The following is a 10,060-nucleotide window of genomic DNA, read 5'->3' on the forward strand; positions in this document are numbered from 1 at the left end:
CCCATCGGAGGCTGGCCTGGGCTTTGGGGCCAACGGATTGTGATTCCTTGAACGGAGCGGTTGCACGGCGCAGCAGGCAGCGTCGAGGTCTCCCACGGTTGCAAGGGCCAAGTTATTTATTTATTTTTTGCCACAAAAAACAAATGGGTGCTCGAGGGCGGTCGCGTTTAAAGTCGGCGGCTTTAAACCAAAGCCGGCGCACGACGCTTCAACGGCTTCCGCTAGATCCAACGGGTCCACTGGATCGGGCTCTCTCGCCCACTTCCATGTACCTTCATATGTGTACTGTGAATGGATTAAATTAGCCGAGCTCGAAAAGAACAGCTCCGCCGAGCTGCCGCAGCTATTGAATTACGTCACAACGCGCACCTCGCCGTGGAGCCGAATCGGTCTGGCCGGGCCGGCGGCAGATGGCGCACTCGGCGCGAAGTAGAGACATGCTCCATGTCGCCAGTGCGGTCAGAGTGCGCCGAAGCCGCCGAACGCATCGGCGGTCTAGCTTTGGCCGACGTGACGTCGCTGTGCAGCGCGCGCGCGTTACGCCGGTGTATAAACGAGCCTTAACAGAGCCTGCGCTTAACCGCTAACCAACGTATTCGATGGCGGCATCTGTGGGAGCCACTGAAACCCCCCGCCCACTCGCTCAATGAGAAAAAAATCCTGTGCCGAGGCTCAGAATCGAACCGGGCCCGTTGGCGTGGCGTTTTAGGCGGAGATGCTACTACTCTGCCACGACGGCTTTTTTTTTTCTTTATTGCCAGTTTTACAACAGTCACATCACTCCACTAAAACACGCTGACCGCGCTCGGGTCACGACGGCCCAAGGTATAACCATCAATAAAGGCGCATCTAGTGAATGCACTCTTCCGATGCAGAAGTCTCCGCGCTTTCGCTACGTATATCTTGGCCTAACAGAACTAGGCTATCAGCAGTTTTTCTTAACTGTCATGTACCTTGTCTCCCGTCCCTAAGAAACGATTTCCGTTAAGTAGTTTGAAGTTGACTGGCACAGCCGGGAATGTTTCGCCAGACGAGCGTGCGAAGACACAAGTGCTCTTTATATTGCGAACTGTGTTGTACGATCACCAACCATTGTGCCATCATAGTTTTTCATCGACCATGGCGATCATCTGACCAGCTTTAACAGACTCCTCCAAAGGTTAACGAGCACTTGAAGCGGCACTTGGAGTTTCTCTGCTGTTCGGCGCTTGTAAATCGAGGCGCGTCAAAAACAAAACCACGGGGCGAGCAAAGCTCATAGACGCGAAGCGCCATAACAAATCGAAACTCTCCTGGCCGCCTGTGGCGCCGCCAAGCATCGGTTTTCTTTGCTTCCAACATTCAGGTTGTCTTTTAACTGTAGCAAAATGGTGGTTTGAGCTAGTTGGTACATATTCACAATTTCACCAGCGCTGCGACTAGGAACAAGAACAGAGAAGGAAGACAAGGACAAGCGCTTCCTTGTCTTCCTTCTCTGTTCTTGTTCTTAGTCGCAGCGCTGGTGAAATTGTGAGGTTGTCTTTTGTCTCTCTTCCTTGCGTGATAAATGTGCACTATCGGTTTTAAAACAAAACTTACTTCAATATTGAACCGCGCAACCTTCCTTTGTCAGCATCAGAGATTCGCGACCCCCATGTAAGAAGGAAAATTCCTCCAAGGCAGCGTCTCTTGTCCTATGACATCCTCACGCTTGTACTTGCGAGATTGGCCTCTGGCGGCGATACCTGTAATTTGGTTCTTGCTATTTTCTACCTTACAAGAGCTTTGTTTCCAGTAAGAGTGGCGTTTTTCTGATCAAGAGCTGGTATTCTATCAATATAAGCCAACTTCAATTTTTCCTCAGTGTCCCTCTAAGGAAGAGCCTTTGTGTCCTGTCCAATTTTTTGGCTCTAGTTTTGCTTTGTTGGGTCGTGGGCACATCTTGCGTAGATATCAGACTCAGGTTAAGCTCTGGTCGAGGTTAAGCTGATCTGATCTGCTCGTGCCACAGATGGAAGTTGATGTAGATGACGATGTGCAATGCACAGTGCGAGAGAATGTTGCAGTGTGGCAAAGCGCCCTTATGCAGTGGCGAACAAAGGTGATCACTACTTGGCTTTGGCGGGTTGTGATGAGGTCGCTAGCCGGCAGAAGCCCCTGCCCCGCCCCCATTGCGAAGAGACGGAGGTGCACCAGACTCGAGCGCCAGCCTGGCCTCCACCACCGCCGCATTTGGGTTCAGTTAGCTAATAACCGCATTGCTATGTTCGCCTTCGGCGGCGGCGACCCCCAGCCGACTTCCCGCGGAGACAGGGAGCGTTTGTGCCGAGCGAGCAAAAGCAAGGCTGGAAACAATACTTGCGGGCATCAGTTGCGAGTATTAGAATCATTTTTTGCACTTTCTGTAGTTTGTTCACGTATACCTCGATACTTTTTCACCCTCATTAAAAATTACATTTTGTTTGGCAACTATCTATCCCTTTGCTTATGTCAGGCCTTTTTAAAGCAAGTAACAATGCCATAAATACAGCATTTGGTTTGAGGCATCTTGTTTTTCACAAATGTGATGAGCATGACTACTTCTCTGCTCTAAAAGCAAAAATTTTGGTGCCTACCCTCTTTTACGTTCTGCTGTGGTTGAAAATTTCTAACGAAATGCAGTGTTTTTCTGCTCCAAGCGTTGTCGCACCTAATACCCATCTACTTTCCACCAAGAATTTTCCGCTCCTGCTTGCTCTTGATGACTGGGTATACGCTGTCACTGCCTGCCTATTTACCGAGAGCAGGGCACACAGGGCTTAAAGTCTGGCTCCATCGGAGGGGGGTCTCTAGTGATTCGAGCACAGGTGGAAAGGGTGATAGAGGGAGAGATAGAAAACGGCTGGCAGCCTGTTTTACGCGTAGTTTTATAGATCCTTGCAATGAGGGCTCCCTGGGCGCTGCCATATTGTTCACTGGACTGTCCTGAGCACCTCGCGCTAGCACGGTGGAAGTGGCGGTGGAACCGGTTTCGGACAGTCCAGAAAGGAGGCGTTTTCGACAACTCCCTCGCTCGATGCAAAGGTCTATACAAAGGGAAGAAATAATTTAAGGGTGGTTTTTTTGCTCAGTATATAACATTTTTATACAAAGTGCATGGAGAAATCATCAGTTTATGATACAGACCTTAAACAAGCGTCCCCACGCTCTGCCAGTGTGCTGTATGGTATCTGAAGTAAAACATCTTGCAGTGAAATGAAGCTTCAGTAATTCTACTGTATGCATATTTATGAAACCACTACTTTACAGTAGTTTTTAAAACGTGGATGAAGGTATCATTTCTGAATATTCGCCAATATTTAAAGAATTGAAGGCCAGTGGGGTCTGAGACCCCACTGACTTTAAGCCCTGACCTGGGCACAAGGTTGATGGCGATGGCGTGGCAGATGTGCACAGTTCCCTCATGCGAAAGACGGGACAGTAATGATCGCTCGTCCTGCTGGCCTTTTAGTCGTTGATTTTTAAATTCTAAGCTCACTTCGAGCTTTGGGGTAAGGTTGTCAGAAAAGGGGGAGAACGGAGAGGAGAAGTCTTGAAATGTCTTAATTCGTGGTAAATGGTATTTGAGTGCAACACTGACATTCGTGACACTTGAATGTGGCACTGGGCGTTGTCGAGCTTGATGTTTTGATGTTAGTTGTCACTGAGTGCTTGCAGTACGCAGATATGCACTAGATAGAACTCATTTCGGAAAAAATTCGAGACACCACAGAATTTACGGAGATATCCATACGTTCTGTGCCGTGCATTTCAGTTGCTTAGCCTTTGCATATCGTCTTGTCACGTCGCTCGGGTGGTGCTCTCTAAGCAGTAGTTAAATGTGCCCACTTTGACTAACCAACTTGACTTGTTTAAAGCTTATCTGTCCTTTTAAATGCACTGTTTCCCTTTTGCAGATTCGTGTCCACTGCAGGGCCTCCTCTACCTGCCCAACAGCATGGCTGACATGAAAAAGATGGACAAGGCCGAAGTGATGCGTGCCTCGGGTGAGCGCGTGTGGCAGGCCGTGCGCGACGGCCGAGCTGTCAAGGACCCGAGCCTCCTCAACCGCTTCTTGGCACTTATCTACGTGGACCTGAAGAAGTACACCTTCTGCTACTGGTACGGCTTCCCGGCCGCGCGTCTGCCCGAAGAGGTGACGGTCACACAGCCGCCCAGGCGCCTCGACGACATCTTCGATGACGAATGGTTGACGCAGTTGAACGCCGCCTACGCTGCCATAGACACGCCCGAGAAGCGAGCAGCATTCCTCGTGGTCCCCAAGTCTTCTTCGGGAGACCTAGAGATTCGTCCCCTGGAAGAACTGCCCGCCTTGATCGGTTCCAGGTTCTTCCTGGCCTTCTCTGACCCGTCGACATCGACCACCCACCCGGGATGGCCGCTGAGGAACCTCTTGGCCCTCGTCGTCCACCACTGGGGCCGCCTGGTGTCCGAGTGTGACGTCCTCTGCTACCGGCATGAGGCGCGCCATGGTCGCGTGCAGAGCGGCCACAGCCTGGTGCTTTCGGTGCACCTGGGCGGGAACTTCGTCGTCGCGGACGGCAAGGACGGAGTGCCCGGATTCGTCGGCTGGGAGCGCAACGCGGCGGGGCAGCTCGGACCGCGGAGCGTTGACCTCAGCGCGAGCCTGGATCCTGCCCGACTCATGGAGAATGCGCTTGAGCTGAACCTGCAGCTTATGCGCTGGAGGCTGGCACCCACACTGGACCTGGAGACTGTGGCGTCCACCAGATGTCTCTTGCTGGGCGCCGGCACGCTGGGCTGCAGCGTGGCCCGTTGCCTGGTCAGCTGGGGCGTGCGGACGGTCACGTTTGTCGACAACAGCGTCGTGTCGTACTCGAATCCCGCGCGACAATCACTGTACACTGAGCGCGACTGTCGAGATGGAGGGCGGCTTAAGTGCGACGCCGCTGCCGATGCCTTGCGAGCTGTCTCGCCTGCCGTGACAGCCCGAGGCGAAAACCTGACTGTGCCCATGGCGGGCCACAGTGTGCCGGACCGCTTGGAAATTCATGTTCGAGCCGACGTCGAGAAGCTGGAAGCCCTGATTGCTGAGCACGACGCCATCTTCCTGCTGCTGGACACCAGGGAAGCCCGGTGGCTGCCGACACTCATAGCAGCCGCGCAGCGCAAGATCGTCATTAACGCAGCACTGGGGTTCGACACATTCCTCGTGATGCGCCACGGCGTCGTGGGCGAATCCGGGCCTGACGACTCCGAGAAACTGGGCTGCTACTTTTGCAATGACGTTGTTGGGCCTGCAGACTCTACTCGTGACCGCACTCTTGACCAGCAGTGTACCGTGACACGTCCTGGTGTTGGCATGATGGCTGGGGCCTTAGCTGTGGAACTCTTGGTGGGTCTTCTGCAGAGTCCTCTCAAGGGCCGATGCCCCGCCTTTGGAACCACACGGGGCGGAACTGGTGACAACGAAACAGAAGCCAGTGAGAACCCACTAGGACCAGTACCGCACCAGATTCGTGGTTTCCTGGCTCGTCACATGTACATGATACCAGCGTGTATGGCCTTCCCCATGTGCACGGCCTGTTCACAGCCCGTACTAGAGGAATATACTAGTCGGGGCTGGGAGTTTGTGTTACAGGTGCTCAATGATGCTGCCTATTTGGAAAGACTGACAGGACTGAGCAGATTACACGAGGAGACCGACCTTGATCAGGTCTGGGCGCTCAGTGACAGCGAGGAAAGCAATTCTTGAAATGGTCACTTCTATCACAACAACATGCTTTCTTGTCTGAAAACTTTTTGAATCCTATGAGAGCAGCACAAAGTCCGAGGTTCATTTGCACTCAAATTTTGTGCAGAGATGGCATGAAGTAGCTTGCCCAGCTTTATCCTTTAGAGATTGTATATGCTGTCACAGCACTGTAACTGAAGTCCTTTAATGAATATAAACTTTCTCGTAGCAATACATAGCTGCTGTTGCAGGTTCTCAGCCAGTCATGTGTCTGAAATATATCCACTGTAAATTCTAGCTAGCACTTGCCTATAGGACAATGCATGCTCAACCAGCTATGTACTATGAAATGACATATTGACTGGAATATAAATTCTACAGTCCACAGACCTGTCTAGAGCATTCTAACGGCGCGCTCAGTTGTGCATTTGTGACATTCGCAGCTGCCTGGCATGTTCGCTATTTATTTCAGACGTATTACAATCCATGTGAATGCGCATGCAATATTAGATGATGTTTCAAACCCTATGCCACTTTTAAATGATGCCAGTGTACACCCCATTGAGTTGCTCCAGTGCTCAAGGCAAGTGTGTGGACGACTGTGCCTGCACTGTATAGCATATCAGCTGTTCTCTTAGCAGTTGTATTGTCACTGCAGTGAAAAAATTGGCGGTGGTTTAGCTCAGGTTAAACCTTGAGTGATGCAATAGCTACAGCTGACCGAGTGGAACTTGGTCACGTGACAAATTGCGTGATCAGCCGCGGCGCCGCGCTGCCAGCAGCTGCTCCGCACCATGCGACAAACCACGGGTTGGCGTGGTGGTGCAGCCACGCCGTGGCAGCGCTGCCGCCGCCACGCTGCAGGCTCGAAATACTACCGTAATGTAGCTGTCGCTACAATAATGGCTGTGCTGTCAGAAAAGACAAAAGACGCTGTCTTAGTACACTAAATCCAAATGAACCATTGTGTTTTGCAGACAATGTCTTGCAATTGCTTTCGCACAGTATTTAATTTAGTGCATAGTCATGAATACTTTGGTATTTGTGCATTTTTATTGTGCATATTATTTATGAACGATGAAGGTATGCTTTTATTTCTTCCTCCACGCACAGCCTGGTTTAACGAATGTGCTTGAGATAACTTAAGTACAGACAGTTAACCTTAAGCAAATGTGTGTGTCGGTGCTCCTGAGTGATATTCCATCTTTGAAGATGCAACAAATACTCAGTTTGCTGTCATCATTGCTGTACCATGGTTTCTTTGACCAAGGGCTTTTACACGTACAGCATGAAACTGTTTTTCAACTAGTCTCATTTGAAGGTCATTTCTCTGTTGAATTGAGTTGAGTTTGCTCATTTTTGAAAAGGCTATGAACATGAAAACGGTTTGGAGTGATAAACTAGTGCCATGACAGCAAGCTGCCGCTTGCAACAAAATGGACATTTTATTAAAGCATGAAAACACATTAGTGTTGGGACTGCTTGTGATCAAAGGTGGCTATTTAGCCCTTAGAATTGTAAGCTTAAATGTCATGGTCCTGTTGTCGCTTGTGCTGCCTTTTTGTAACTAACTGGTCTGAAGTTTCAAAATAAGTAATGTGCTGCAAAATATGTAGCCAAAAATTACCTCTCTTAGCCCGATCAAGGAATTGGTTGAAAAGCACTTGAAAGAATTTTTGTTCAAAATTGGTGGAACGGGTGTGCAAGACGACGTTTCGGTAGTTAGGTTTTCATTGTCATTCGGCACACACACGTATAATGTAATGTAGTAAGGCTAGTTCTGTCAGTGTTGATAAATGTGGTGAAAAATGCTTCTAAGCCACTCACGTCATAATTAATTTTAGATCCATTTTTGCCTTGCTGCTGCCAGAATACCTGCAGACACTGCAGCATTTTCAAGTGTTGAAATTAACTACAGCCTTTTGCAGCCGTTACGAAAAATTCACCGCATTTGTTCCAAACAACTTCTTGGGTTAAAGGGGAGGAAAGTTTTCATAAATGACAGGATGGTTGGAAATGCTTACAAAGTCGTCACAAATTGCTGTAATTCAGAAAGATTTACAAACTGTTTTTAGGTTCAGTTTCTGATCACTTTAGAGGGGGGGAGCCGCGCAAAGGTGCTTCACATAGTTTTCAGTGCATTGGAGTGATTACTGAAGGAATGTTTCATAGCTGGCCTCAAGCAATGCGAGTGACGTGACGCCCGCCTTGCACGATATCACCCCTGGAAGCCGGCGCGATTTCGGTATGCTACACAGAACCACGTAAACATGAGGGCAATCCGGGAAGAGCATGATGCTCAGCATCGGTGACCCAGCGTTGTTGGCGGTATGCATCGTGCTCTTTAGCTTAATAAATATCCTATAGTTCGTGCCATTATGGCTGACGTCACAAATTCAACCACTGGAGTCGCCATTGGCAGTTCTCCGGCAGCATGTCCGTTTTCTCAACGAATAGACACATGAAATGCGCACAGTAATTCCCGCTGTTGGGAATTCTAGAAAGTGTTTAATTGCTCATGGGGTGTGTTCCCATATTCCTTTCAAGAGCAACTTAGAAGCGGTCATTAATCTCGTAAATTCCCCTACTTACTGCCGGATGCGATGTTTACGTGATAATCTTTAGAGTGTCAAGCCAGCGAACTAACCCATATATGCATCTGTCCTACATGTAGGACACCTCTTTTTTGTGCAGCGACTGTGAGAGTATTCTATAAGCGCTTGTAGCCGCTAGCATATGTTGGAGGGGCTCTAAACTTTTAATTCCCGTGCATTCAGTTTTGTGCGTTCAGAAGCAGCTGCAAGTCTTCTCTGGAAGCAGTGACTGTATCGACTAAATTATGGTTCAACCGTATCAACTACATTGTGCAAGAAAAGCTAACTCAAGCTCAAGCATTGGCTTGAGAAAACTACCACACGTAATGAGAAATGCGACGTTAAAGATCAACGTCAAATGTTTCAAGCTTTTGCCACAAGCAATAGTTAGTGCATTTGCCTAGTGTCCTATATTGTAGGATCACTCAAAAGTCGGTGCTGAGAAAATTATTCTCATCAATAAAAGGATTATTGTGAATTGGGAAGTGAAATAAACATCTTATATCAAAGATCTTTAATTTTCTTTAATTTCTTGAGGTTTAGACCCCATATTCTGGCTAATAATTGCTCTCGGAAATTGGACCCAATGCTGTTTTTAGATGTCATGTAAGTCTATTGCGACATTTTGTAGACCACAGCAAGCGTATGTAGTTTTGTATTCTTTCTACAACGAACTGCAATCATTTGTCACCCACAGGCTTTTACCATGTGTTGCTCAGTTTTGTGTGCATACGTGGTAGAATGTTGTGTAGTCATTCTCAGTAAATGCTGTGTTTAAGCATGAAACTTTATATTTGAGTCCTGTGGTGGTTTCTGAATTCGCACACTAGCGTGTGCCGTATTGTCGCCTGGCATGACGACACACAGTCGAACAAAGGTGGACATGTAGAAAAAAAAAACGAAAACTTTATTGAGCGAACCTAAAGGTGTCCATAAAGTACAGAACATTTTGGCGCTGATATTCACACATGCATTAGGCAGTCGTTCAAATGAGATTGAGAGCGGCCTTCGGCTGAGCTCTACTCAAACGACACTAAGAACTTTCCATAGCCTGTGCACGCCTTCGCAAAGAGCTATGATTGTCGTAAATTGAGGTGCATGTGTAATCGCCAACAACCTCATAGCTCGTAGCTTCGCACGAGCATATTTGATAATACAGCTCGTCTACTGAGGCCCAACTGGAATTGGTAAAACCGTTATCAATACGGTTATCAAAACTGCTGAAAGTATCAGAACTTGGAAGCAATTCAGGTCGTTTGACCTAAGACTTTCCTTAATTTTTAAAAATAAGCTTTTTGAGTTAGAAGGCCGCTTTCTTCAGCATAGCATTGTCAGCGGTGCAGTACATCAGAATACAGCTAAGACGTGCTAACTAGCGGGCTGGCTGACTAATAATGAATAGTTAACTTTTTAACTTTTACTGTTAGGCTCTGTAATTATTGAGAGCTGTGAAGCCCACTGTAAATAATATCCATATGAGTTTTTAAAATTTCCAAACCGCGGTTACCCTCGGAGCTTGGCCGAAAAAATTTTTGCTGCATCGCGCCAAAATACATGTGCTTTTGGGAAGCTTGCATGCAAAGCAACCTCTTTAGTGCACATAACTCATTAAAATAGCCAGAATTTGTTTAGCGACAGCCCCTAGGGCAACCGTGTTTTCAAAATTCTAAAAACTGATATGGATATTACTTCTGGTGGGCTACACGGCCTAACAGTATTAGTACTGTTACTGTTAGTACTGCATTAGTATTCT

At 48.1% G+C, this 10,060-nt stretch overlaps 1 protein-coding gene across 1 annotated transcript in view; it reads left to right on the top strand.

Annotated features, from left to right (window-relative positions):
• The window catches only part of Atg7 (Autophagy-related 7), a 29,335-nt gene extending 20,237 nt beyond the window's left edge, over positions 1 to 9,098 (top strand). Inside the window, exon 2 of the mRNA XM_077664941.1 lies at positions 3,915 to 9,098. Coding sequence (XP_077521067.1) covers positions 3,915 to 5,734 — 1,820 coding nt within the window. The 3' untranslated portion in view covers positions 5,735 to 9,098. The remainder of the gene's footprint in view (positions 1 to 3,914) is intronic.
• The last annotated feature ends 962 nt before the right edge of the window (positions 9,099 to 10,060 follow it).

The sequence above is a fragment of the Amblyomma americanum genome, chromosome 5, assembly GCF_052857255.1.
Source record: "Amblyomma americanum isolate KBUSLIRL-KWMA chromosome 5, ASM5285725v1, whole genome shotgun sequence".
In the NCBI taxonomy this organism is placed as follows: domain Eukaryota; kingdom Metazoa; phylum Arthropoda; class Arachnida; order Ixodida; family Ixodidae; genus Amblyomma; species Amblyomma americanum.